The 27971-nt window shown below is 35.6% G+C and overlaps 3 protein-coding genes across 3 annotated transcripts in view; 2 read left to right on the plus strand and 1 right to left on the minus strand.

The window, feature by feature from the left end:
• LOC123669572 (mitoguardin) overlaps positions 1 to 10093 on the plus strand; it is a 66876-nt gene extending 56783 nt beyond the window's left edge. Inside the window, exons 4-10 of the mRNA XM_045603173.1 lie at positions 4752 to 4918; positions 5241 to 5423; positions 5804 to 5913; positions 8050 to 8218; positions 8366 to 8470; positions 9252 to 9380; positions 9746 to 10093. Coding sequence (XP_045459129.1) covers positions 4752 to 4918; positions 5241 to 5423; positions 5804 to 5913; positions 8050 to 8218; positions 8366 to 8470; positions 9252 to 9380; positions 9746 to 10060 — 1178 coding nt within the window. The 3' untranslated portion in view covers positions 10061 to 10093. The remainder of the gene's footprint in view (positions 1 to 4751; positions 4919 to 5240; positions 5424 to 5803; positions 5914 to 8049; positions 8219 to 8365; positions 8471 to 9251; positions 9381 to 9745) is intronic.
• Positions 1446 to 3614, plus strand: LOC123669576. Its single transcript, XM_045603176.1, has 4 exons — positions 1446 to 1580; positions 1702 to 1899; positions 2015 to 2288; positions 2486 to 3614. The coding sequence occupies exons 2-4, from the start codon at positions 1702 to 1704 to the stop codon at positions 2782 to 2784; spliced, it is 771 nt and encodes a 256-aa protein (XP_045459132.1). The 5' UTR covers positions 1446 to 1580; the 3' UTR covers positions 2785 to 3614.
• A 3497-nt stretch (positions 10094 to 13590) lies between the features above and the next one.
• On the minus strand, positions 13591 to 27965 carry LOC123669577 (eukaryotic translation initiation factor 4E-binding protein Mextli). Its single transcript, XM_045603177.1, has 13 exons — positions 27939 to 27965; positions 27328 to 27452; positions 26953 to 27106; positions 26530 to 26683; positions 24818 to 25019; positions 24013 to 24084; positions 23693 to 23753; positions 22061 to 22199; positions 20316 to 20453; positions 19788 to 19981; positions 18771 to 18772; positions 16203 to 16315; positions 13591 to 14311 (listed from the first exon to the last, which is right to left on the minus strand). Exons 2-13 carry the CDS (start codon positions 27446 to 27448, stop codon positions 14210 to 14212), a joined length of 1452 nt encoding a protein of 483 aa, XP_045459133.1. The 5' UTR covers positions 27449 to 27452; positions 27939 to 27965; the 3' UTR covers positions 13591 to 14209.
• Between the last annotated feature and the right edge of the window lie 6 nt (positions 27966 to 27971).

Raw genomic sequence — 27971 nt, forward strand, 5'->3', positions numbered from 1 at the left:
GTATACTTTTCAAAACAGGATTGCTATTGACCTACCCCACCCCAGCCTGCAAAATAATGATACTTGTAATAAAAAAAATACTAATCGATAGATTTTCAATAGCTCAATTCAACTACGTTGTCCTTTTAAATTGCTCACCTTAAATTATTTAATGAAAAATAAAAAAAAGTCGTTGAAAAAAAAATCATTTATCAATATTTTCAAACTCCTATATCTTTTGATGTATACAGTATTTTAAATTGCTCAATGTGTTAAAAAAATGCTCAAGTTGGATTTTTAATTGCTCAAGTATAGTTTGATACAGATCCACTTTCCTTAATTTTTAAATAAATATAAATAGTTTGAACAAATTTAACGTTTATATCATAAACTCAAAAGATATAGGAGTTTGAAAATATTGATAAATTAATATTTTTCAACGATTTTTTTTAATTTTTAATTAAATAATTTAAGGTGAGCAATTGAAAATGACAACGCAGTTGAATTGAGCTATTGAAAATCTATCGATTAGTATTTTTTTTTGTTACAAGTATCATTACTTTGCAGGCTGGGGTGGGGTAGGTTTGCTATTGGTTTGTTATTTTGCGACTGATAGAATACTCCAAACATAATGGGCGCATTCCACTAAGCGACCGCAACGATTGCAACGCCTTTTCTATCGTTCCATCCAAGGCCCATGGTCGTCGCGAGCGATCGCTCGATGTCATAGATGATGTCGCTGTTCGCGATGACATCGCACCCACTTTGCTCACAAAATATAGGTGGGTCAAAGTTGGCTTTCATCAAAACGTAGCGGAAATTTAAAAAAAACAACTGTCAATGACAAATTGTGAATGTTATCTCTCATCCGATTTGACAAAAACGCAACGATAAATTCCCGGGAATCCGTGTTGAATTAAGTTTTACTCCAATCCATGCGAAATATTTAGTCACAGCCCCAATAGTTGCATGTTTTCTCCATGCTGACATATTGCGAGCACACAGCTGACACCTGACAGCTTTCAAATATACGTTCCACTCAGGCTTGCCAGAAAGTTTTGATTCAAGTCGCCCCATCTATGATCGAAAGTCGCAAAATATTCTTAGGAGTCGCCCAATGAAAGTTTGAAAATACACTAGCATCTGTCATCTGTCTGAAAAAAAATATTAAATTAAAGGAAGCTTATTGGGACATTAAAAAAAAACAATATTTTTTGTAACGGTTTTTGTACTTTTAACTTGTTGCCAACGCTGAGAGAGAGATATCCGAGCGTATCCATGAAAAAAATCGCCCAATTCGCGACTAATTGCCCCATCTGGCAAGCCTGGATCCACTTATAAAGTTCGCCTACAACGCATTTGGCATTTTCTACGTTAGTGCCAGACTGCCAGTTAGAACGGCTATTTCACCAGTTGTGGTGGATGACATTGTGGAACTTTAGTGGAACGCACCCAATGTCATTACAATAGCAGTCGCCATTACATATGCCTTAGCGAATTCGCTCTTGTGAAAGAAATTGATTGTGTCAAACAATCGCGCGCGCGTTTCATGATAATTTAAGATGAGTAGTTACTCTTAAGAATTTTTATTGTATTTTAAGGTAAGTTTTAATACATTTCTTTCAATTTTATATAATAAATAGTCTATAATACACTCAATAAAATTGTGAAGTTATTTTATTGGACTATTTGTTTATTTAATTTTTATTTATTTTTTACCAGATGGCTCCTCCTAGAAAAATAATTAAGAGACAGTTGGAAATATTAGTAGATTATCTAGAAGAAAATAAGGATATATCAGGAGGCGCACCATTTTCGCCGATAGGCCTTCATGCAGCTAAAGTAAAATGGACTATTGTAGCCAAAAAATTAAATGCAGTTGAAAATGGTGCACAAAAATCACCCGATGGGTGGAAAAAGGTTTGTTTATACAATAAATAATCAATGTATGTAGGTATAATTAATAATTTCTTATGCTGATGAGGACTATTTTTGCACTAATATTGTATATTGAATGAAATATTTCATGTTATAGTATTGGTTTGAATGGAGGCATAAGTGTAGAAAAAAGGCTGCAAATATACAACAAAATCAATTAAACTCTTCAGGTGGCTCCCAGAAAGTAACACTCAATGATATAGAGGTGAGAGCATTGAATATCAATAGTAAAGCGAGCGTGGAACCCAGTATACCAGCAAAAAAGTTAGAAATTTTCCTTTCTGAAGATTCTGATTCCGAGCACCAACTAAGAATTGTTGAAGATCTAGATACAAAAGATATGAAACCTACGAAACGGAGACTGATGACAGGTAATCTGAGAATCAGAAATATTAGACTTTTTAAACTTACTTATCATAAAAACACATTAAAACAACTGCCTTACAAAGTATTCAATCTTTTAATTAATTTAAAATCTGTTTTAGCTTTATATGAGCTGCTTAAAATGATATATTAAATAGTATAATGAAACTGATTAGAAATTGATTATTAAATATTTATTTTCTAGAAAATGTAACCCGTGTTGGTACACCCCCACCGGAGTGGGCAATGGACTTGGAAGACCGAAGAATTGCAGCAGAGGAGCGAATTGCAAAAGCTCTAGAGTCAATTGCAAGTATGATGCGAGTACAGGAAGAGAGAAGAAGCACAATAGAAGAAAGAATAGTTGAAACATTATCATCTATAGCTGATAACCTGCATGCACTTAACTGTCGCGTAAATCAAAAAAATTCTTTGCAGCAAGTACAACAAATAAATCATGAACAAACAGAAACATCTTCTATGAAAGATGTGATATTTCTTTAAATTAAAAGAAAAATATTGAAACTGGATGTAAAGTTTTTTAAGAACTTCTCTTAAAATATAAGAAGCCTACAGTGAACTATCGGCTAACGCACGGGTTACATTTTTAGCCCCCCCCCCCCATTCGAAAACCATATATGTCCAGTTTTGCAGACCATTTGGTGCCCCTTTGTGAGTAGCGCCCGGGGCATGATGCCGCCCTTGCCCCCCCACCCCTCTCGTTACGCCACTGGAAGCCAAATTAAGGAACATACATAAATGTGTAAACAGAAATTGTAGTAGTTGGCAGTTAAGCTTATTTCAGACTGCTATATTTGCTATATTTTACAGCATTAAAAGTCATAAAAAAGCTTTTCTATATACTATTATGTTCACATTATGTATGGATCATGTCTGGATATATTGTTTCGCCTGACTACTTGCAAGAAGGGATGAAGAAAAAAAATAAGAGGAAAATATAGGAAGCCAATAATATATAGAATTTTTAGTAGAATATTATTTAAATAAATGTATGGCAACCGGTATTGTTTTACAAGGAACTTTATAGTATATGCTATTATTTTATAGTGTAGCCTAAAATTAGCTGTTGTAATAGCTAATAGCTAGATGCACATTTTTAACATACTTTTACTTATAAACTACTATTTGCTTGTCGACCGAGTAATTCAAAATTTTATAAAATTGTTTAGAGTCAATAAGTTTTATGATTTTGAATAACGTGATCTCATTAAAATAAGAAAATTAAAATATGTTCAAGAAGGACTAATAACATGTTCGTGAATGTTTTCTATTCATAAAAAGTCAATTTTACAATAAAAATTTATTACAAACAACTTGTATTTTTATTACACGACCTGCGAAGCTATTGAGAATTCTAAAAACATTTATTCAGGAAGTAATTTTTATTTTTATACAAAGTCATCTTTCAATTAAAATTTTAAATTATATTTATGATGATTCTAAATCAATTTATTACTTCCAAGTATTAATAATGATGTAAATTCCAAAAATGTAACTTAAACTTACAACTAATCTTTTTTTTTAATAGTTTGTTAAGAACGTTTAGTTTTCAATGTAAAAGTGGAATTGTGGAAAAAGAGCCTAAGACTTGTTTTGAAAAAAAAAAAATCTAAATTTATTTGTGACAATATACAGTAACTCAGCTCAACAGAAAGAAATGTCTTGATTCGTCATCTATCTTAATGTTTATAATATTTGCATAACATTTTTAAAACGTTGTAGAATAATTGTATTTGCTCGCAAACCTAAAAAAACCGACTTCGATTACATCGACAAGTAATACAACGTAGACGAAAATATAGTCAAGTAAATACGCGTTATCAAAGATTACTCAAAGAGTTGTTATCAGATCTCGATTAAATTTAAATGTGACCACAAGATAAACATCAACTTTCGATTAAATTAAAAATCATCAAAATCAGTACACCCAGTAAAAAGTTATGCGGTATAATACAACGTAGGTGGACGAAAAAATAGTGAAGTCAAAACGCATTATTAGATATAACTCGAAAACTTGTTATTAGATTTCAAATAAATTTAAGTGAGACCAAATGACACACATCATCTTTCGATTAAAAGAAAAATTGTCGAAGTCTGTCCACCCAGTCAAAAGTTCTGAAGTAGGTAACATACATAAAAAAATACAGACGAATTGAGAACTTCCTCCTTTTTTGAAAGTCTGTTAAAAACTAATAAGTAATTATATAGGCAAACAAAGCTTAATAGTCAAGGATATTAGAAACCTTTTATATAGAAACTAGCTTTTGCGCGGTTCGCTTGCGTATAAATTGATAATATTTACGGAGAAGTGCTAAAGTATTACCTACCTAATTATTACATTGCAATAATTTAGGACCTCTTTGTAAATTGGATTTATGATTCTACTTTCATAGGGTACCTACCTAGTATAGCGACAGACAATAGGTAATATAGTTCGAACTTTGGTCTAGGTATGGAGGCGTTGGAGACTAGCATCAACTACTGGGAGGACGCGCTGGCCGCGTTTTCGGTGGGCGCGCGGGGCGGCGTATCGGGCACGCTCGCGCTCACGTCGCCCGAGGAGGCCGAGTTCTGCAGGGAGATACAGGACCTCTTGCAGAACGCTTATTTACTGCAGGTTTGTGGACACATCTATCTTTTTAGCTTTGTGTTCTTTAGTCATCAACATTCTATTCTATAATTATATTTATTATTTATTATATCTACCTATTGATAACAAAACGTTGCTTTGAACATCAAATTCGTAATCAATGAGCGTTATACTATCTAGTAAATGTTATATATCTCAATAGCTCTTTTTTAATACCAGACGTGCCGAAGCAACAGATAGATTATTATTAGCAGTTTTAACACTTTTAAAATTAAAATTTATATTAGTTCTGTTAAAGTAGCACAATAGATAGATAGAGGCTATTTTTTTGTATTTTTCACGGTTTTAGGAGAGATGTGAGCTGCTGTTCTTAGATCAGCGGTCGGTTCTCTTCAGGTCGGAAAGCGGCGGGGCGGCGGGGGACGGATCAGTAGGGCGCCGAACACGCCTGCTCTCATCGCACACGGCTTCTGAACACACGAGGAAGGAACACCACTCTAGTGCCGAGTCTTTTGCCTCCGCTGAAGATCAGGTAAGTGTAATCTACATTTTAAATTTTGTGGTTTATGTCCGGTTAGGGCCGGTTCTGAATAAATTTGATCCTGAAAATGCCTCACAAATAGATTTTAACAGCAGCGGGTAGAATATGCTATTAGGATCTGTTATTTTCCCAATTAATAAACTACACCTTTTAGATCCATGTTAGCGACTAGAAATATCTCATAATTGTATAGTGGAATTCGATGGTAAAAAAGGAAAATATATCAAAAATAAAAAAAGATCTATTGTTTAGCGCGTCATCGGTCAAATAGAGTTATTCACAACTGATAAAACAGACCCTTGAATTAATACTGTTGTGATTGAACTATATTAACAAGTTATGTAAAATTATGAATAAATAATCTGTTGCAGGTTGCAGATTTAAGAGATTTTGATGATTTAGCAGAATCGGTAGCCGAAATAGAAAATTATGAACTTTATCAAAATGCTGTAAAAGAGCTAGAAGCTGGAATACCTTACAGGTAAGAAGTTACTTATGCCTTTATAAATAATTATGGAGATAAGGAAGACATCATCGTATCATGTATGTAGTATGTATGAATTTGTACATGTATTTCAATTGAATTTTATTACCGATGCGCAAGCCTGTTACAATGCTAGCTGCTTTCTGTTAGGTAGTCGGAAAGAGATCGCTATTTAGTGATAAGACCACCCATTGCAAGAAATGTATTTAATATTAAGGTTTGCTATGTAAGCTAGCTTTAGTTGCAATAAAGTTCTTTATACATACATACATATAATTACGCCTCTTTCCCGTAGGGGTAGGCAGAGATCACTTCTTTCCACTTGCTACGATCCTTACATACTTCTTTCGCTTCGTCCTCTTTCATTATTCGTTTAGGGTTCTCTTGACCTGGCCCTTTTTCAAGACGTCCCTTATTTGGTCTCGGAGCGTCCGCCCTAGGTCTACCCCTTCCAACCCTTCCTTTCACACTCGCCTTATAGACTTTTTTCGTCAATCGTTCTTCACTCATTCTCTCTACATTTGATTGATTTTTAAGTTATATGCTAAAGATTCGTAAAATAAAAAGCAAAAAGAAATAATATACTGATTTCAATTTTATTAGAAAAATATATATTTTTATTTAAAATTCAGATATCTGGTAATTTATGTATTATTATCTTTTCTATTTTACAATTTTAGCCCTTTCTTCAAATTTACCTTGTTAGTGTAAGTGTGTAGCGCCTGGGGTTTGAAAATCTCGGAACTCGAGATGTTTCAAGCTACATTTCCCAGGACTTTCGTGACATTCGAATACACATTTCCAACATAAGCATCTTCTGATTCGTAATACTACATGACTTCAAGTAATATTTTAAACATAAACAAAACATTCTTTTTAACAATTAAAGTAAAATTTGGCATGCAAAATCCCATAAACATATTAAATCTTTTTTTTAGTACAATATAAAATAGAAAGTTTTTTTTAACGTGGGGAAATCCTCATGGATACTTACTCACCGCCCGGGGTAGAGGGAGAGTTATGTCAGACTCTTACTTACTAAAACCCCACGGCGTATCGTTACAGCACTATGGATACGCTTTCGCATTCTTCCACAGTCCCGCTTGCTACCTTTCGAGATTGTACACCTAAACTCCTCAAGTCGTCTCTTCTCAAGAGGGCTTATACGTCCTCATTATGGGGGCCAGAAATTGGCATGATCACGTCATCTGGCAAATTGGCGCCATCGAGACATCGGTCACAGATCATCAGACACTCTCTTAGTCTATCTGCCTCCTTCTGTCACATAACAGTCTCGCAGAAGGCGATCATACTTTGCCAGGATCTCTCGCTTCCGACTATAGATTTAACTAAGACCGGTAGCAAAAGATCGGAACCGAGCATAGCAATCAATGTTTGCCGTGGCTCTACGCATGCTCGATATTCCTAAAGAACATGCTGAGCATTGTCATAATACCACACTGATGGCATTGTGGTGACGGCTCCCTTCCAGTGACTTTCCAGAGATACCTCCCAAAGCAACCATGCCCTTTGAGGACCTGTGCCAGCTGGAAGGTTAACAGCCTCTAACATTACCCCCCAAAACAGGCCTGATCGCTTCTATTATCAAATGGCCAGCAGAGAGTTGGGCCAAACGTTCCTTCCATTTGCTAAACATCAATTCTTTAGTCTCAAATTTTCACCGTCTTTCATTAGAATTTTGGAATTAATTTTCATATTCAATTCAAAATTTATGGCTCGCTGTCTCGAAATCGAGACAAGCCGAAGTCTCGGGAAGTACCTGCTGGGACACAAACTCTAGACTAGCGCACACAAATTAAACGCGTTACCATTCACTTTCACACACAAATGTGGGTAATTATGTTGTCCTTGATATTACTGTTACAATGTAGTTACGTGTGTTTGCTTTGCATTAGGTAATTTTTATTTATTTTTAAGTCCGTACATTAGAAGTGAATATACCTACAGTGATGCGAATGTTAAATAATAGATATGAAGTAAAATTTTATATATCTAGGCACATTATCTAGGCACGCAATGTTTCGAAATAAATTTAAATGTTTAAAAAAATAGTAAACACTAAATAGCAAGTTCAAGTATAGTTATTGAAGTATGTGCCGGGTTCGTTCGCAGGACGCTCCGCACGGAAGTAGTGGGGTGCGGGTCGGACGCCGAGTTCCTGTGCAAGCTGAGCTGCCTTCGCGCCGGCTTCGAGCGAGCGCTCGCCGACACCGCGGTGCGCGCCTGGCTCGTGGACGCCGGCCGCCAGGTGCTCACCGACCTGCTGCTGTTCGCGGACAAGGTGACGTCCGAGTGTTGGCAGTGTCTCACGAGCCAAGCGCCTGGCTCGTGGGCGACAATCTGTATGATGTGTATTCAGTTTGTTACAATTATGATATTAACTAGTTTACAAAGATGGCAAAACTAAATTTGTAAACAAAATTTTCAGGAACCAAAAGAATTTTTAGTCGCATACGAAGAAATGGTCTCGTGGACCAGCGATGTAGCCAATTGGCAAGCAATTGAAAACGAACTCAAGAGTAAAGGCGTTAAGGTGAGAATTATTACCACGATATTAATTTAACAATCCTGAACCGCTCACAAAAAAGTTTTGTGTAAAATTTTTGATGCAACATAAAATTTTAAAGTTCTTAAATAAAATCTGTTTAATAGGTGTCAATTGCTGTGCGACATTTTTCTCGATTTATTTTTAACTAAGATAGAATCCTACGCAATCCATCATCAACTATTCTGAATTTGACTTCTGCGTATCCTTCTATATATAAAATAATTGTTTGCTGGCTAACGAAAAAAAACCGACTTCAATTACATCGACAAGAAATACAACGTAGGTAAACAAAAAAAAAAGTCAAGTAAATACGCATTATCATTACTTCAAAAGTTGTAATCAGATCTAAAAGAAATTTAAATGTGACCACATGATAAACATCGGCATTCGATTAAATTAAAAATCATCAAAATCGGCACACACAGTAAAAAGTTATGCGGATTTTCGAGGGTTCCCTTCGATTTGTCTGGGATCCTGTCATCAGATCCTGGTTTCCTTATCATGGTACCACACTTAGGATATCTCCTTTCCAACAAAAAAAAAAAAAAGAATTATCAAAGTCGGTTCATAAACGACACATTACATACATATACGGTCGAATTGAGTAACCTCCTCCTTTTTTGAAGTTGGTTAAAAAAACAATATCAAGAACAAACAATAATATCACAATAAGTGCACGATGTAACGTAATTGGCCCTCAAGGAGATACCTCCTTCAGATATACATCTAAGAGCGCCGTCTAACGTAGGCACGGTACCGTGGGCAGGTGGTGTCGTTCTACGACGTGGTGCTGGACTACATCCTGCTGGACGCGTTCGAGGACCTCGCCGCGCCGCCCGCCTCCGTGCTCGCCGTCGTGCGCAACCGCTGGCTCTCCGACCGCTTCAAGGAGAGCGTGAGTACAGAGACACACGTACGAATATTACATCGATGTAGACATCACAAAAAGCACGTTAAATTTCGTTGTATTTTGATTTTTGGCCTACAAAAACTATAGTTTCCAATCAATAAGTTATATTTTCCTAGAACAACAAAAACATCGAGGCAGGGTCGGCAGGGATAGAAGTTTCGAAGACTGCTAAAGTGCTGGAGCCTTGTCGTAATAGTGTTCTATGACACCTACGAAAACAAAATTTTGCGGACAATAATATTGTAGAAAATAATCTATTTAAATATTCATATACACAAGCACACCGACATAGGACAAAATATACGAATACTTTAATATTAATTTAAAACAATAATATTTGTTTTATACAGGCCCTGACAACGGCTGTATGGTCCGTGATAAAAGCGAAGAGAAGGTATCTCCAGTATCCGGACGGTTTCATGTCGCACTTCTACTCAATATCGGAGCACTTGCTTCCAGTGCTAGTTTGGGGCTTCCTCGGACCTTGCGAACGACTGAGAGACGTTTGTGAAACTTTCCAAGCGGAAATCGTAGGCTTTATAGCTGATTTATTTAGTTTTCAAAAGTGTAGGTACACGACAGTCGAAGACTTGTCCGTAGACATCATGCAACATGCACGCACTCGAGCTACTAACATCACAGATAAACTAGCTGAACGAAACTGAACAAAATCCTATGTCTGTTAAATTTTTCCTTGTATTTACATATAGAAAAATCAAATCATACATACATACGTGTAGGAATCTCGCAACGACCGCCAATCTATCTGTATGCATCAATCATACGTCCAGAGATTACTATCAAGTAGTCAAGTTCGAGCTTTTGACTTTCCTAAAAAAACTTGCTTTCGTAGTTGATGTCACAATTCAAATATTATTTTTAAATTGAATCAGTAATGCGATAGCCGGCTTAATAGTACAACTGATTTTTTTTTGACGCCATTGAGTATTTTAAGACAGATTTATATTGATTGCAATAAAGTAACATTCCGGATGTAATAATAAATTAATAAATATATAAGATTCCCTCGTGACCCTGTCATTAGCACGAATGACGTAATGTTAATGTACCTAATAATAAAATGTATTTGCATTTATTGTAAGAATAAAGTGAATTTCATCTTATCCAAGTCAATATAATCTTTACAATCATTTGATGATTAAAAAGTAACAAAACTGCCAAAATTTATACATAAGTAATGACACTGTGTAATGTGTAAAATCGGTACTAATGAAGAATTAATAAAATTAAATTGTCCTTTATTCAATTACATAATAGGAATTTATTTAAAATGTTATCATTTTTAGGTTAGAAAATGCCTAAAAATAAGAAATGATATATGCTTAAGAGTGTATGCTACCTCAAATTGCTTATTTTCCACTCGGCAGGATGTCCATATCTTCCAAACTACTGAATATTTAAGTTTGAAATTTATGTATGGTATAAAGTTCAGGACATAAACTATCTTTCATATGTTTCGAAAACACGATTCCATAAAATTTTCTCGATAGAAAAAAATCGCAAATTTAACTCTATTTTTGTATTAAAACCTTAATATCTCAGTAAATATAGAAGTTATGGACTTGAGATTAAGCATGGTAATTGAAATAAGTATGAAGAACATTTTATATGTTGCGTTTTTTAAAAAATAACTATTGATAATGTTTGTGGGGAGAAAATACATATAATTCGCGCGATGAACAACCAAGCGCTCTCAATTCTCGTGTGTATTTAGTACGGGTGAAATCTGAATTCGAGCTGAGGTAGTGTAGCCCCTTAATAATTACCATAAAACACAGCTAATAAATAGACTGCGAACAGAATCCCATACAAGATAAGTAGCTATCATACAGTGAATGTGTTAATAACTAATTTTTAGTCATTGTACTACTAAAATTCCTTCTTTAGCGCAAATTATGCCTTTCATAAAATAATTAAGGTTAAACTCTTTATTTTTCTAATTTTAAGTTGTATTATATTAGTTATTGTATTTGCAGCTGTAATAACTAGGAATGTAGTTAAAATCGAGTATTTATTTATAATTTGTAAAATGTGGATATTCACCTAATGAACTATGGTAATATTTTATGTTGTACAGTCTAGAATTGTTTTATTGTATAAATATATTCATCAATAATGTTTAACTTTCCCGTTTTATTAACCCCCGTCGCCAATACTCCGCTTTTTTTAACCGACTTCCAAAAAACGAGGAGGTTCTCAAATCGACTGTATTTTTTTTATGTATGTTACTTCAGAACTTTTGACTGGGTGGAGCGATTTCGATAAATTTTCTTTTAATCGAAAAGCGGTGTGTTTCATTTGGTCCCATTTAAATTTATTTGAGATCTACTACTACTACTACTACTACTACTTTTCCGAGTTATATCTAATAATGCGTTTTTACTTGACGCTTTTTTCGTCGACCTACGTTGTATTATACCGCATGACTTTCTACTGGATGTGCCGATTTTGATAAATCTTTTTTTGTTGGAAAGAGGATATCCCTAGTTTGGTACCATGATAAGGAAACCAGGATTTGATGATGGTATCTCAGAGAAATCGAGGGAAACTCGAAAATTCGCAATAACTTTTACTGGCTGTACCGATTTTGATAATTTTTAATTTAATCGAAAGCTGATGTTTATCATGTAGTCACATATAAATTTTATCGAGATCTGATAATTACTTTTTGAGTAATCTTTGATTACGCGTAGTTACTTGACCATTTTTTCGTCGATCTACGTCGTATTACGTCGATGTAATTGAAGTCGGTTTTTTGTTCGTTTGCGAGCAAACACAATTATTTTGGTATCGCAGGGGAACCCATTTACGGGTGATATCCAGGATGACCGGGTAGACATTCCTAGACCGTATGTCCGCTTCCATTCCTTCCTTTTGTCTTCCTATTGTCGACCAAAACCCTTGCTTCAGCCTTCAGCCGCTAATTGGAGGGATCAATAATGTTTAACTTTTCCTTTTTACTAAACCCCGTCGCCAATACTCCGCTACCTTACATTAAGTATTCAAACATTAATGCTTACCTAGGTAATTGATGGTTAAGGTTAGACGTTTAGGTGATAATTTTAATAACTTTTATGGTACGAGGTAAAAAATAAAACACACGAATATTAGAAAATTTAGTATATACCATAAATTTTTACAATAGAGCCTTGCTTTTACTTCGGACGTTAAACAAAAAAAAAAAATCGTATAAACAAATTTAACGATAATAATACCAATGAGCACCAAATGATAGTTTTTCGTCATGAATATCATTCATAAATGTGTATATATATGAAGAGAAAAAATATATATTTCAATTTGCTCTAATAATAACGTGCACAATATATATCCACGCGCATAGTACCATTTTTAAACAGAAATTTCAAATTTAATGTATCAATATTAAAATATATTTGAAACAAAGTTACTTTTCAAGTAAATATAATTGCCAATATGATATAAAATCGACACCAGCAATTTATACTAAGCTAACTCATAAAAGTCAACTTCACAATAGAGGCTTACAAAAGGGAAAAACGTGATACCTTTTATATTAATTAAGAAACTTATTTGAAATTTGATATCTTTAATAGTTAATTTATTCATTGCAATTTCACAATTTTTATTATTACAAAAAAAAAACACATTTATTTAAGCTGCATTAAGAAAACTAAGTTATCGAAAATTCGAGTTGGCGTAGTATAAATTATTGGTGTCGAAATATTTGTATAATTTGAAAATATTTTAATCAAAGCTAGACTAATAAATTTATAACAGTCTTACAGTAACACGTAATAGATTTTCTGTTATATAGTTTTTAGATACTCTATATAAATAAAAAGGAGAAAGCCTGACAACAACGTTAGTAAAATATAATTTTATAAAATAACAATATTTTTACTTATAATTCATTTGGTTTAGTGCACAGCTATTCAAAAATAAACTAATAACAATAACAACGTAAATATAAAATTTACATCACTTAATTTTTTTTTTTTTGTTATTTTTGATAAACTCTAAATTGACAGGCTTTCTCGGAAACATAAAAGCTTAGACATAGTGAGAATCGACACCTTCCCCACAGGACTAGACACTAGATACAAATCTGAATATGAGTATACAAACACACAAAGAAATGCATGCATTCTCCTTAAAATAAATGGAATCACTCTGTGACATTCGAAACTAGCTGTTTCTTTAGTCAAAATATACAATAAAGTTAACTAACTTGGGACACTCAAATGGATCAAGAAAATTGCTGTTCCTCATCTAGATCGTTCTATCGGGGTACGTATATAATATAAATTATGTAAATAATATGTATTTAGAACCCGTTAAGAGATCATTCGCTGCAGACTAAGATATCTAGAATCTGTCTTTGAAAGGAATTTATAATCGAAATTATCTATCACAATTTTCACCATTTAGATCCACACTCAGTTTCGAGAGTATATATTCGTTAATTATTACGGTATATCTACCGATATTAAATAAATAAATGTTTTGGTGAGCTAATACTTTTAGTAGGTAATAAGTCCGCTAAATTAGGCACATAAAAGCAAAAAAAAAAAATCAATCGGACGGTTGAAGCGACAAGAAAAATCAGACCTTATAATACAAACCGACGTACTCGTTTGGGGGACGTCACTGCGGGACCGAGACGAGTACATCGGAAGCTGCCTCAAAGAAGTACAGGAGTGGAGGTACCGGCCGCGTGGTGCTCGCGCATTAGTAGTGGGGCGGTGCAGGGGTGCGGGCGGTGCGGGTGCGGGGCGAGGCAGTAGGCGCTCGGGCTCGGTCGGGCGGCCGCGTCACTCGGGCTCGGGCGAGTCGGGCGCGTCGAGCGCGAGGGTGACTCCTGCGGCGCTGCGCACTTTCTTCAAGTAGCTGACGCTATCGAACTCCAGGCAACTCTGTACACACCAATAACGCTGTTAGCCCCCCTCTTCCGTCTTCGTCGTTTTCTTACATATTGTTTCAAGTATTTAAGTACGCCTTCGAGATTTGTACGGCGACATCACTTCTAATATCTTAAACGTGTCAATCGATTCAACTTCGAAAAATATTGCTGTATAAAAATTTAATTTACTACTTGACGTGAAATAATAGTGCTTTTATCTCACCTGCTAGTTTAGCATTCTGTATGACTAATTTGTAAACTTCATTAAATATAAACGATTAAAAAAATAAAAAAAATAATTTTATTCGAGTAAATAATCACTTATTAATTATTTAACAACTAATTAAACTTATTTTTTAGTAAAATGATTTCTTTAACGTACCCCACACATCCAACGAACATAACACCAGAAAAATAAAAAAGCATTCAACAAATAAAGCGTCTTAACAGTTAGTGTTAGTTTTAATGATATAAGCGCAAAAGTGCAGTTTATTTTATTAGTAGGATTGAAAGCAGAATTTAAGCAAAGACAGGTTACATTTTAAATATTTATTCATCAGAAATTTTTAATATGTATAAATCATAAAATGACAATGCGAATAAACACTGGTAATTTATAGTGCAACGCCAACGACACATGAATGTAATACGAAATGCAGACATTCAAACGACCGGTACACTCCGAGGTGACGCGTCTTGATCGCCTACCTGTACGGAACGCCACACGTATATCCATTCTGTCGGGGCAGCATGAACATGAATAAATTTTACATAACTAACATTTCATATAAACATTTAAAAACGTCTATTATAAAAATGTGTCAATAATCAACAGAGAATATATAATATAATTGTTAACAAAATACTATTTTCTACCGGTCTACGAAATCAGTCAATCAGTCTTATCATTTACTTTAAGTGATAATAATCACGTCTATTGTGTTCGCTCGGGAGTCGGTCATCAAAAACTAACTACGCTACTAACAATATTCGGTGGGAGAGTATAACTAGCTTCAGTCTTATCGCAAACGTAGAACTTACGCTACTGAGATCGTACATTCCTAACGTCAAATCTTATATATTACGTCCTAAAGCAAATCTACCAAAAACGACAAAATACTGAGTTACAGTTAGTATATCACAGCAGCCACGATAATTTAGATTAGAGGTAATATAATCCTACTATCGGTTGTTGAGGCGGTTGAAAGCAGCCGTGCAATTATAAAGCGGCTTGTGCATTTGGTACAGGATGTCACGCTCGAATGCGATCGTCACGAAACGAGGGGAGATAGTTAATCGTGGCTACGCTACGAGCCCGAAAACAATCACATATTTGTAGAATATTTTTTGTAATAAAATATTCGTACTTAATTCGCAGCGTGCATCGCTTTCGAGCGCGATAGTACCCCAATGAAAGGAAATCGTAGTGTGGAACAAAAGTTCAACTTGTGGCCCACGCTACTTCACGAGAGGACGCGGGAGACGCCCGAGACGATTTACGTGATAAATGAGATGTTCAATTAAATAACCGCAAATGACAAAATTATGAAAATTATAATTTGTGCTCATTGACAGAGAATATGAGTCCAATCTGTAGATGAGCCTTAAATGGAACGTGCACGAGTGTCGGCACAACGTGCAAAGGACCGCCTGCGCGGCAATTGATCTGCAATCGACCTACAATCACTTGAACTTCAAAGGAAATCGTCACAGGGGCGCGGGAAAGTGCAGTAGTTAGGAGATGAGAGGAGTTAGTAGAAGTTGCGGCAGAGCAGCGCGGCGAGGTAGTTGGGGTGGTGCAGCGGCGGCCAGGGCGGGCGCGGGGCGGGGGGGCCGGGCCGGTTGGGGGGGCCGGGCCGGGCCGGGGGGCCGCTGCGGGCGCGCGGGGGGCCCGCCAGCGTTACCTTGCGCGCCAGCTCCGGCGGGAAGGCGGCCAGGCCGGCGGGGGGTAGCTTGCTCAGCGGCGAGTCCGCGTACTGCACCAGTGTCTCGTACGAATACGTCTGCCGCGCACCACCTGCGAGGAGACGCCACCTGTACTCACTCGTTCGGAGTTCGGACCGAGCGCTTGTGCCTTACGGCCTCTTACGAATTATTATTACGAATAGTGTAATGACGTACAAATTCCCGACTATCGGACGTTCAGTTTACGTCGGAATAAATATCCTCTAAGGTTCTGTAAGTGTTTATAGATTTGAATGATAAATAGGAATAACATTGCAATAACATCAATCCTCACTTTTTTTAAATAAAAAGAAAATGCGTAAGTAATGACCATAATCCGTTATTTTCCTTATTAGTACTAAGCTTAGCGTGTACGGAATATACCGAAGCAATTTATACCGAACCATTTCATAGAAATATAATTTGTACAAAAAAACAACAATAGTGGAATTCTTATTGTAATTATTTATTTCATAAGCATAAAAATTCATGCTAAAGCAGCTTCCATTTCAATTGGTGTGTTTCATTCGCTAAAAGCAAAAATTCGAATACTTTGTGTAATTGCTACAAGCACAATATACGAACTTGTGTCGATATTTATCGAATTTATTATTGCCTTATTAACTATAATGTATATAAAAATTATAAATAAACATATATTAATAGCGCGGAATATATACAATACATAACGTAAATAAAATACGTATGGTAAATGAAGGACCCTAGAATATTTTAGGAGAAAATGCAGTGTTTTCATACAAATGTAATAAGAAATATACTTGTATTTTACGTACCACATTAGTTACAAAGTGTTAAAAATGGAAAATATTACAACTAGTTGACGAACTCGCTATTAAGGTGCACAAATGAATATTAATTAATAATCAAAGTGAGATTTTAAATTATGACGCCATGTTAAAGTGTGATGCCATGTAGATAAGTATGATAACATGAATTAATCTACGCTATATAAAATAGCTGGAAATAATTATGGTCTCGATATGGAGATGTGGAGATATGATAGTGCATGCTATATTAAAGTGTAGGGTGATGTCAACGATAGTTAATATCTGATATGACATTGCGTTGATCAATGTGGTATTGAGACGTATTGTTATTAGTGTAGTAATGAGTTGATGACGTCACATTGAAGTAATACAGTAATTTAAGGGATCGTCCAATAATCGCGTGATGTTTTTTAGCAATTTGTTGACCTCTCACTCACCCTCCCTGGTGATACGTGAGGTTATAGATTACACCCCCACCCCCCAGACAATAACACGTGTATGTTGGTGATTCAAAGTATACTGAAATTTTCAGAATATTATTTTTAAATGCGGATATAATATAGGCATCGCGATAACAATTTCCAGAGAGACATTAAGGTAGTACGTGTGTTGTTTGCTTTGAAAAATAAATACACGTCATTCCAGCTCCCTGCACTCTACGATATTTCCTTTGCAGCCTCACGCGATAATGGACGACCCTTTAGTAGACGAGCCCGCCGGCGCGAGGCGGTGTTAGTGACGCAAGCGGCTCGCACGAGGCTCGGGTCTTACGGCTTACCTGCGCTCTTGTCGGACGAGGCGGCGCGCGAGAAGCGCGGGCGGCGCGGCGCCGCGTCGCCGTCGGCCGCTGCGACAACACGGTACTCGGTACACGGACACTGCGCGCACGGCCACGGACAACCTCCGACAGAATCGACTATCGCCTCGCACTTGTCGACGGTTATTTACGCAGACTCAACGAGAATATTCTTTTTTTTTTTTTTTTTACTAACAGAGTTTGTAAATTTAGAGACTCAATCAACACTCGTATTCATATTAAGTAATATTTCATACTTTATATACGTTTTGTACACGAAGAAGAATATTTTATAAAGGGGACGTGCTTCAGCCAGTACATAATTTCAACGTGGTCTGGCGAATATGTAATATCTAAAATGTTCTACAAATAACGCAGCTTTTAATATGTCAACTAAGTCATAATTCTTTTATTCGACCATTTGTGTTTACCTTTATTTATCAATTAGCCTTGTATAAATGGTACTGATACTATAAAACCTCTAAGAATGAAGTCATCGTTATCGTATATTTTAAATAAAACGTGCAGCGATAGTCTATTCTGTAAAATCGGACAGTTGATACAGGCAAGTGAAAAACATTAATAATGGCCGAAACAATGTAAAATATTAATTTAGAAAACACCGCCATGACCGTGGTTCGAAATGAACTATGGGTTGATACTACACTCATAAATGATATAGAATACATAATTATAATAAATATATACTGTCATAATTATAGTAATAATAATATTAAACACTTCACCATTAATACCACGTTTAGATACTCAGATAAAGAGCAGATTAGAAAAGTAATGTATCTTGACTTGTGCAACAATTTTGATTAGCAGATTCGCACAGATATTCGCACAGTATCTAAAAGTGGCATTAAATGATGATATTATTTTGATGTGAAAATCATAAATATTTTATAAAATTGCGTCACGCATTTTTAGTCGATAACTCCTAACACCCATGCGATAATAATTAGCGTCAAACAGCTAAAGTTAGTTCATTTATCTTTAAAAAAAACTTAACTCTTAGTCTTTTCTACCAATATCTCCCATGCGATTATATTATTTTAAATTAAGGGTTTCATGCCATTAAACTCAAATTGACTAAATATAAATACTGTCATACGACTTGCGCGGTTTTATAATTATTGTCGTTAAGTATGTAATATACAGTTTTATAAATTGAAATGGGATATTTTAAATAGACTTATCTATAAAATTTCCCATCCTCTTTTATCATTAACACCAAAAAAATTTATTAAAATTGCATAAAATAGTCAGTTTTATTAATTTAGACGTAGACAGTATAGTGTACATCGTTACGTTTTTATTGCCCCTCTTTAAATACGTTATAGGTCCTAGTTCTTTTATATTTCTTTCACTACATACCACAAAAATATTTTAAAGAAAATATTTTCCTCCATTGTATCATCTTATCGTTGAGTAGATATTCTCTCGCTGAGCGGGCCCGAGCCCGCCCGCGGAGTGAGGGAGCGCTTAGAACTTTACATTATGGGTGACATTTTACTAAAGGCGGATTTATATTTGACTGACTCTCCTAAACCCGCTTATCTGACGCGAATCGGGATCGGTTCCGATACGACACATCAGAAGCCATCACATGACACAACACAGCAATGTAAACGTCATACAAAATGTATGATACCGATTCTGTTCTGATGCGTCAGAACACGACATAATGTAAACGCTAACCATCACGTCATGACACGACACGTCAGTCAAATATAAATCCACCTTTAGACACATTTATACGTGAGCTTTATTTAAGAAGAAGTATTTTACTAAAAAAAAAAAATTAAGCAATAATAATTCAAGTCGAAACGAAAATATCAGGATTTTTTAGGTAAATTTTCTTTGGTCACCGTTTAAACTAGGAATGAAAAGGACGAACGAATGGCAGCCGTAAGCGAGCGCACACCGGGCGGTGTCGGCCAGACGTCGCCTACGCACCGTGCTCGTCCCCGGCGGGCGCGGGCGCGGCGAACACGTCGTCGTCGGCGCCGTTGAGCGCCGCGTCGTCGCGCAGCAGCAGCGCGGCGGCGGGCCGCTGCGACAGCGTGAAGAAGTCGCCCGAGCCCAGCGCCATGGCCTCCAGCGCGCCCGCGCTCTCGAAGTACTCGTCCAGCACCAGCTTCGCCGTCTGCGGACCACACCGACACCGATACGTCCCTTCGTCTCTCGCTCGCTCTCCGTTATCGCCTTACACTCGGTCGGTAGGAGGTACGAGGCATCGGATTTCGAACGAGCGGCGCCTGTTTTTCTTACGTCGATGAGGTCCGAGATAACATTCAATTTAACGGTGCCCACGTTAACGTTCAAAAAATATATTTTCGACACGAGAGCGAAATTACGAGAGGAATAGTGGCGACATAGATTTCAATTAAAGTTTAGATTGCTATTATTTTTATTTTTTGTGTAAGTTTGAACCATTTGTCTCATTTTTTGAAGATAAAGCCAATATATTAAAAAAATACCTTTACAAGATCTAAGTTGTTGCCCGTGATCTTGATGGAATGTTGTCCGAAAGTGACCGTATATTTATACTCTCCTAACGCTGCATCGTTCGTCGAGAAACTATGAAGTAAGGCTCTGGAATTGTTGTGAGGAGACTTCTGCAACATATAGAGATAAAGAACATAAATAGTAAATACCCTAAAAATGGAGTAATTGTGTAAAATATCAATTAATTTTGTAGACAAGCTTTTAGTCAAAAAATACTATCAGTCTAAAAACTAATAATAAGGTCTATTCTGATACTACACTCACGTGCAACTGAATCGACTCAAGCCGTATATTGATATTATAAGTTTGATTTTTCGAAAAATGGCTTATCCGATTTTTGTAAAAGTTTTTATATTCGAAAGACATATATTTTTTTCCATAAATAAAGCGATTTTCAAATAAACAATGCCAAAACTTTTTAAATAAATACGGTTAAACATGAGGGTTACAGAAATTACTCGTTGCGGTACCCACGAGTTGCGAGACTAAATCATGTATCATCATCATTACAGCCTGTACAGTCAACTGCTGGATATAGGCCTCCACAAGTTTACGCCAAAAATAGCGTGAACTCATGTGTTTTGCCCATAGTCACCACGCTGGGCAGGCGGGTTGGTGACCGCAGGGCTGGCTTTGTCGCACCGAAGACGCTGCTGCCCGTCTTCGGCCAGTGTACTTCAAAGCCAGCAGTTGGATGGCTATTCCGCCACCGGTCGGCTTTTTAAGTTCCAAGGTGGTAGTGGAACTGTATTATCCTTTAGTCGCCTCTTACGACACCCACGGGAAGAGAGGGGGGTGGCTATACTCTTTAGTACCGTAGCCACACAGTACAGTACCGTAGCCACACAGTAAATCATGTATCATCATCATGTAAATCATGTATGTGCTCACGTGACCCATATTTCTTATCAGTCACTCATTAGACGTTGACAGGTACACATCTTAAGCTCCCAGTATTTTAATCGCGATCCAATGGACACTACTTCAGAAGCAGCGGCCCAAGTCGTAGCTTTGTTGCAAGCAGGCCATAATCAACGGCAAGTCGCTCGTGAACTTAACATGAGCCAATCAGATGTTTGACGAGTATACAGAAGGTTTCAAGAGACTGGTGGCTTCGTTCGGAGACCACAAACCAATAGACACCGGAGCACGTCTGAGACGGACGACCGCTTCATTGTCTCAACTTCGTTGAGAAATCGTCATCTCACCGACGTTGATGTGCAACAGAAGCTCAGAAGGGTTCAAGAGCTCAAAACTGCGCTAGAGGAAGAATGGAATACGATACCCCAAGATTTTATCAAAAAATTGATAAAATCAATGAAAAATCGCATGCAAGCCGTTATAAAAGCTAGGGGAGGCAATACAAAGTATTGAAAATTTTAATTTTCTTCACTTTTATCAAAAATAATTATGTTGTTGTTTTCATTTTTCTTCAATTTCTATGCATTTCTGTCAAATTAAATTTTATCACTAAATACTCAACCGATTTTTCTCATTAGGATAGCAATTTTTAAGAGAAAAGATTAGGCTTTCAAACAAAAAAAAAAAAAAAAAACAAGAAAATCGGATAGGCCATTTTCCTAAAAATCGAATTTTTATACCAATATACGGCTTTAGTCGATTCGGTTGCACGCGGGTGTAGATAGACTGGGGGTATAGAATTCCAATTCAAATGCAGTAAATATTTGGCACAAGGACATGTCAAGAGTGGACTCACTTCGCGGGGTCTCTCGTCGGAGCCGGCGGAGTCGAGCGAGGCGCGGCTGGCGGCCAGCGCGCCGGCCTCCAGCGCGCCGTCCAGCCGCACGGGCGACGCGTTGCGGCGGATCGTGTCGCCGATCAGGTGCTTGGCGTGGCTGCGGACGCACACGAACATACACCAACGTACATTGCACTCGGACGGTCCTGACCGACCTCACGTCCGTCTGTCATTTGGCTAAGTCGTGCTCGAAGTTTTAACTGAATCTATATAGTCGCTATTAAAACGCACTATAAATAAAAAAGAACTAAACTATCAAATTTAAAACAAATTTCAATAATAACAATAGATCCAATAACTAAAACCAGCTAAGTTTCTTTGGAAGCAAAACTTGCACAATTATTGTACTTCAGACACCAGTGTTTGAGCCGCATTTAGTATTTTTTTAAGAGCCATTTCACAACGTGCTATTTGGTATAGTGTGACAACCAAAAAACCAACTTGATCTTTTTCTGATGTATAATAAAAATTATACATTGGAAATATGTATAATAAAAATTACATATTAGAATAAATAACTAATGTTATAAAATGTTTAAAATGTATAGTATGTTGTAAAATTAATTTGTTAAAATCTCAAGTATGTTATATAACAATAGCCAACAAATTTGAAATAAAAATAAAAAATCAATTTTATGAAACATTCTTTTTAAAATTGATTTAGTTTTTTTTAAGTTTGCGAATGAATCGAATATTTACGATATAAATATAACTGCATTTTATTATGCTCCAGAAAATCTGAGTGTCAATGTGAGTTGCATAGTTTTGGATGCAAGTAGACCATCAAATTTTGCCGGCTTTAATTTTTTTATAAACTCAATGACACCGAAAAACATATTTATTAACTAATGACAAGACAAAACGGATTTAAATGCCTATTTGTATTGACAATGTGAGAAAAAAAAATTAAATTATACATTTGTTTACAGAAATTATCATTTATATTATGTTACAGAATTTTCGCATATTTTTTTATTTTTGTGAAAGTATGAAATGCAGTTTATCACACTATAACATCGCTTGGCACGTGTGAGCGGAAAAGACGGCTGCGCAGAATTTGCCATGGTAAGCTAAAATATACAACTCTAAGAGCACTGGCGCTCGACTGAGTTACTGGGTTTGATGCGTATACTATCTTTAAATAATAAAATATTTTAATCATATTTATGTTCCTAATGATGTAAGTTTACTTTGATATAGATAGTTCCTTAAAATTTTTTTGTTTTCTTAGAAAAATATCGCTTTTAAAATTGTACTTATTTGGAAAATATTTGTAACTTTAAAATTTTATTACAGAAAACAGATATACAAATGGCAAAAAAAATCTGCATTATGTATCAACAAAACCATATTTTTCAAGAATATAAATGACATTATTGCATCCAATATTGAGGTTAATGACGTCTAAATATTACCATTTCGCGGATTGTTACTGATTTTTGTGAAATGGCTCTCAAGTCCTTACTTCTTTTTCATATAAACATATCACAGACAAAATTATCAACAACATTTACAAATTTATAAATTATTATAAACTAATAACTTAAGGCAGAAAAAGGCCAGTTTAAGTCAATGAAACCATATGCTCACTTAACATTCTCCTCATTAGGTCCAGTGATCTGCACAAGACGCTCTTTAGCTCCGGGACTCACTGAAAATACATTATCTGAGTATAATAATTGAAATACTACTTATATCAAAAACAGGAAGCTTTCAGCTAAATGCTTTAGTGGGCAGGCAGGTTAATAGTAAACGAAACCGTAACCCATCATGTTAAAGTGTTAGGGTGAAGATAATTATGGTTATTAATATGGAAGTGTTATTTTATAGGGTATTTTTTTGGATATAGAGGTATGCAAGTTTGGAGTATAGTCCAGCACACCATGCAAGCTCTTCCCATGCTTTCATACCTCTCTGAAACGATATGATCGTATCACTTAGCTCCTCGATCATGTGCACCCGCCTGCCTTTGATACCCATCACTGGAACATCATAATATAACTTCAGACTACCGACTCACCTCTGTGTTAAATCTCGATGACTGGATTTCGAATTCTTGTAAAATATACTTAGTCATAGGACATTGTTTTAATATAAATACATAACATTATAATGAACATAACACAACATAAATGGATCTATAAAAGAATACATGCTTTACTAAAAGGTAAATAAAATGGATATTTATATTATTTTTAGACTACCTCAAATAATATTTCCAATTATATTACTTGCTACAGTTATGCAAACAAAAATTTATAGTACCTTACATATTATTTTATTAAATATAATGTTGAACCCAAACAAAAAATTAACATTGACAAAGAGAATAAGTTAATAACTAACAAGTATAGTCTCGTTCAAACTTCGCATTCCCGCATACACATACAATGAAGTACAAACTGTACATGTGAGCATGCATACGTACTTAACATGGTTTGTGTACGCCTATTCACCACTACTTGATATTGAATGGTTTAAAATAAGAATGTATATATATATAATGAATGTATGTATATAAATATATATAATAAATATTAATGGCAGAAAATTTGTATAAAGGAAATACCACAGCTGTATGTGTTTAGTCTACTTTTACTACCCCATGTTTTCCATAATCTGCGATACATTTGTTTCTCTCACGTTATAAACACACAACTTAAAAGACTGCTACTTTACTACGAACCAGGTAAAAAGTAAGGAATAGATATCGACCTTTCCCAGAGTCCGCGTTGCGGATGACGACCTCGTCCTTGGAGTAGTTCTTGCCGGGGATCTTGGTAGGCTTGGGGAACTTGCCCGAGGGCTTGATGAGCTCGCCGGGGCCCAGCAGCGCGGGAGGCTCGGCGGGCGCAGCCAGCGTGGGGGACGCCGCGCCGCCCGCGCCCGACCCCTCCATCGTCGGCACCAGTAGTGGCTGCGTCATAGCATAAGGGTCGTACATTAATGATGTCATTTTCTTTAGCACGTTTTTAACGCTTTATGTTTAACGTTATATTTTTGCCCTATATCCAAAAATCATTTGTATTTTTTTGTGAAAATAATGTCAACCAACAAAAACCCTGCAATATTAATGTATCTGCATGGAAATTTGTACCACGATACTTAATTTTCCAAAAATGACATTACCTACCTCATACCTGTATTCATCATACCTGTATTTAAAGATTCTAAAAATTTTTATAACTTTGGACATGATTATGGTAGTCTAAAACATCGTGATTAATGAATAAGCTCCTTGGACTCCGTCCGTAAAATACATGCAATATAAGGGGGAGGGAATCTTTGTTTATGAGAAAGTGATGAGAAATGACAAGGAAAGGTGTTGTTTGCACTACATTAACTTTTTAAACTTTTATTTTAAAGTGACTCTTAACAATTCTTAAATTTTTTCGACTATTGTTTAGGGTCCGGAAGCCAGGTACGATTTTGGTCAATTATTTCCTCCCAATCGAAACTTCGTAAAACGAATTTATATTATATCCTTATACATGAAATTATAGGGATTTATATTATGAATAATCGCGACCGTCAGCTGCAACTCCGTGAATGGAGTGGGCATTAGCAGCCTCCCATGGAGAAAAAAGTTTTTTTAGTCACTTCCTTTCACTTTTAAAATTTGTCCTTATGATTTGTCTGTCTGTCCGCTTTAAAATTGAAGTTTCGATTGGGAAGAAATTGGACATAAAAATCTGTCACTAGCTCCCGGACGATTATCAGATGTCAGGGAGCTAATTTTTAAAACGTAATATTCGTTGGGGAGGGGTCCACTGAAATGAAACGTGAGAAGAAAAGTCCAAAGCGGTGAAATTCCACCTATTGTATCCGGAAACAGAAACTTGGAAACGGCGAAACGAGTGGACTTTATGATAAAATAATAATAAATATTCTCTATACCAAAGAAAAATACAATATATTAAGATTAGTCTCAGCTTTGTACAACAGGCGGCAATATCGCTAAAAAGCAATCACTACCAGGCAACCATGTTGCGGAGGATATTAGGACCAGTGAACACAAACAGGCATAGGTAAAATAATATAACATAAGTATTTTCGCGATTTTCTGTGGTTTAAAGATTTTTTAGTCTAATGCCGGCGGTATTGCAATTTTCAAGGAAAATCTAGCTAGCCTTATGTTAGATACTTTACTTTCTAGGTCTAATAAGGTTTAATTGAATTTCAATTTGAAATACATATTTACTTGTAAATATCACGAAGTAATTTCAGTTTATACTGATTTTACTTATTTAATTTGTTTTTTTTTTTTACTTAAAAAAAATATTATTTTAAAAATTAACAATAATAATCATCATAAAGAGAAAGTAAGATTTGGAAATTCACAACTCATATTAAATGTTGAAATGTTTTAATTAACTCCATTTATTTCAGCAATATATACTATTTAGATAAGATAAAGCGCAGCTCACCTCTGCATGTGTGCCACGATGTCTGTAGTATTGACTCATATAATCGGAACCTTGCCAATGTTTAGCACGCAACTCTATTAACTCAAGCAGATGAAGTCGAGTTTTTTTATCCAGTCTCTCATCTTGGGATCCATTGCGGAAAACTACAAAGTATCTGAAAATAACAAATAAGTTTTCAAACTTATGTACACAAAATAATATTTTGTACTTTAAGTCAGAATTGACAATATTGCAGATAAATAGCATCCAGATAAACCAACATTATTTTAAGATGGTAAAACACACTTTAAGGTAAAGTAATTAAAAAAAATTCAGTCTCATTATTCATTAATTATTTAAAAACATACAATTAAAAATTTAACTCTGAATTTGACTATCAATAATAAAATTGAAAAAATTATCTAGGAAATCTGAAAAGCTAACCTGTCAAGAAAATCTTTATATAGTGCTTCGAGTTGGGCACCGTAAAGCTTAAGATTAGAATACATAGTGGCAACGTTGCTTTGAAGCGCACGGTCAAAGGTCCCCTGCATCATTTGGTACGCCACCGCCTCTGTTAAAACTATTAAGTCATCGACTGCAAAATAAAACACAAGATATCAAGTAAACAAAATAAAATAATACAAACTCAATATTTTTAGTAATCGTTATTATATTATGTTTTGCAAATTAAATTAAGAACAAGCAAACTTTAGGTAGTAAAATTACAAAGATTAATTATTGCATTGTTTTTAATGAGAATTTTCAAACAATGAGGTATAATTAGAATTTATTTTGGTAGTCTAATAAGAATCTTACCAGAATTTATTTTCACATCTAGAACAGAGTTACGGTTATGCGCGGAACTTGTCGTCGATTTCAAGGGTCTGGGTACTTCGAGTTTCTTTACCGTGCGGGTCATTTTCGTTAGGGTCGACATGGTGCTGTCCAAATATAAACACACGAAATCATATCAAAACTTAATGCGTGCACATCCTACTACATTATACTAAAACCGTCTGCAACACTAATGCTGCGTCGTGACGTGACGGACGATGATAGTTACATATTTGTTGAAGGAGTGTCATAATTTATTCATGATTTAACAATGGTACAGGAACAGTACAATTAACAAAATTAGCAACTCACTCATCCATGGCGACTGTTTTTCAATGTACACTACAACCACTATTAGAGCAAATCGCGTAAAAGTGAAAGTGATGACAATGATCCTAGCGAATAAATTCGGAACAAACCCGATACGTGTTCATTACTCGTAATACTACTTTATTTCCATGTAATATAAACAGATAGATGGAAAAATTTTGACTATGAAGGAAATCTAATACTGAACTCGATGAAAAACATTTAAACAAAACAATTGAAAACCATGGAACACAATGAAATAAGAAATAAACAAGAAAACTCACCTGGCTACGCCATTAATTCGCAATAAAAATAAT

Source organism: Melitaea cinxia, chromosome 3, assembly GCF_905220565.1.
Source record: "Melitaea cinxia chromosome 3, ilMelCinx1.1, whole genome shotgun sequence".
In the NCBI taxonomy this organism is placed as follows: domain Eukaryota; kingdom Metazoa; phylum Arthropoda; class Insecta; order Lepidoptera; family Nymphalidae; genus Melitaea; species Melitaea cinxia.

Bases quoted from the DNA above. Each gene is read 5' to 3' on its own strand.
- LOC123669577 (XM_045603177.1), bottom strand. From the start codon at position 27,448: ATGTCGACCCTAACGAAAATGACCCGCACGGTAAAGAAACTCGAAGTA. The intron at 25,020-26,529 runs GTGAGCTGCGCT...GCTATGACGCAG, and splicing joins ATCGTGGCACACATGCAGAG to CCACTACTGGTGCCGACGAT. The intron at 19,982-20,315 runs GTATTTTTTTAA...TGTGGTCCGCAG, and splicing joins ACAACTTAGATCTTGTAAAG to ACGGCGAAGCTGGTGCTGGA.
- LOC123669576 (XM_045603176.1), top strand. From the start codon at position 1,702: ATGGCTCCTCCTAGAAAAATAATTAAGAGACAGTTGGAAATATTAGTA. The intron at 1,900-2,014 runs GTTTGTTTATAC...TTCATGTTATAG, and splicing joins CACCCGATGGGTGGAAAAAG to TATTGGTTTGAATGGAGGCA. The intron at 2,289-2,485 runs GTAATCTGAGAA...TTTATTTTCTAG, and splicing joins GAAACGGAGACTGATGACAG to AAAATGTAACCCGTGTTGGT.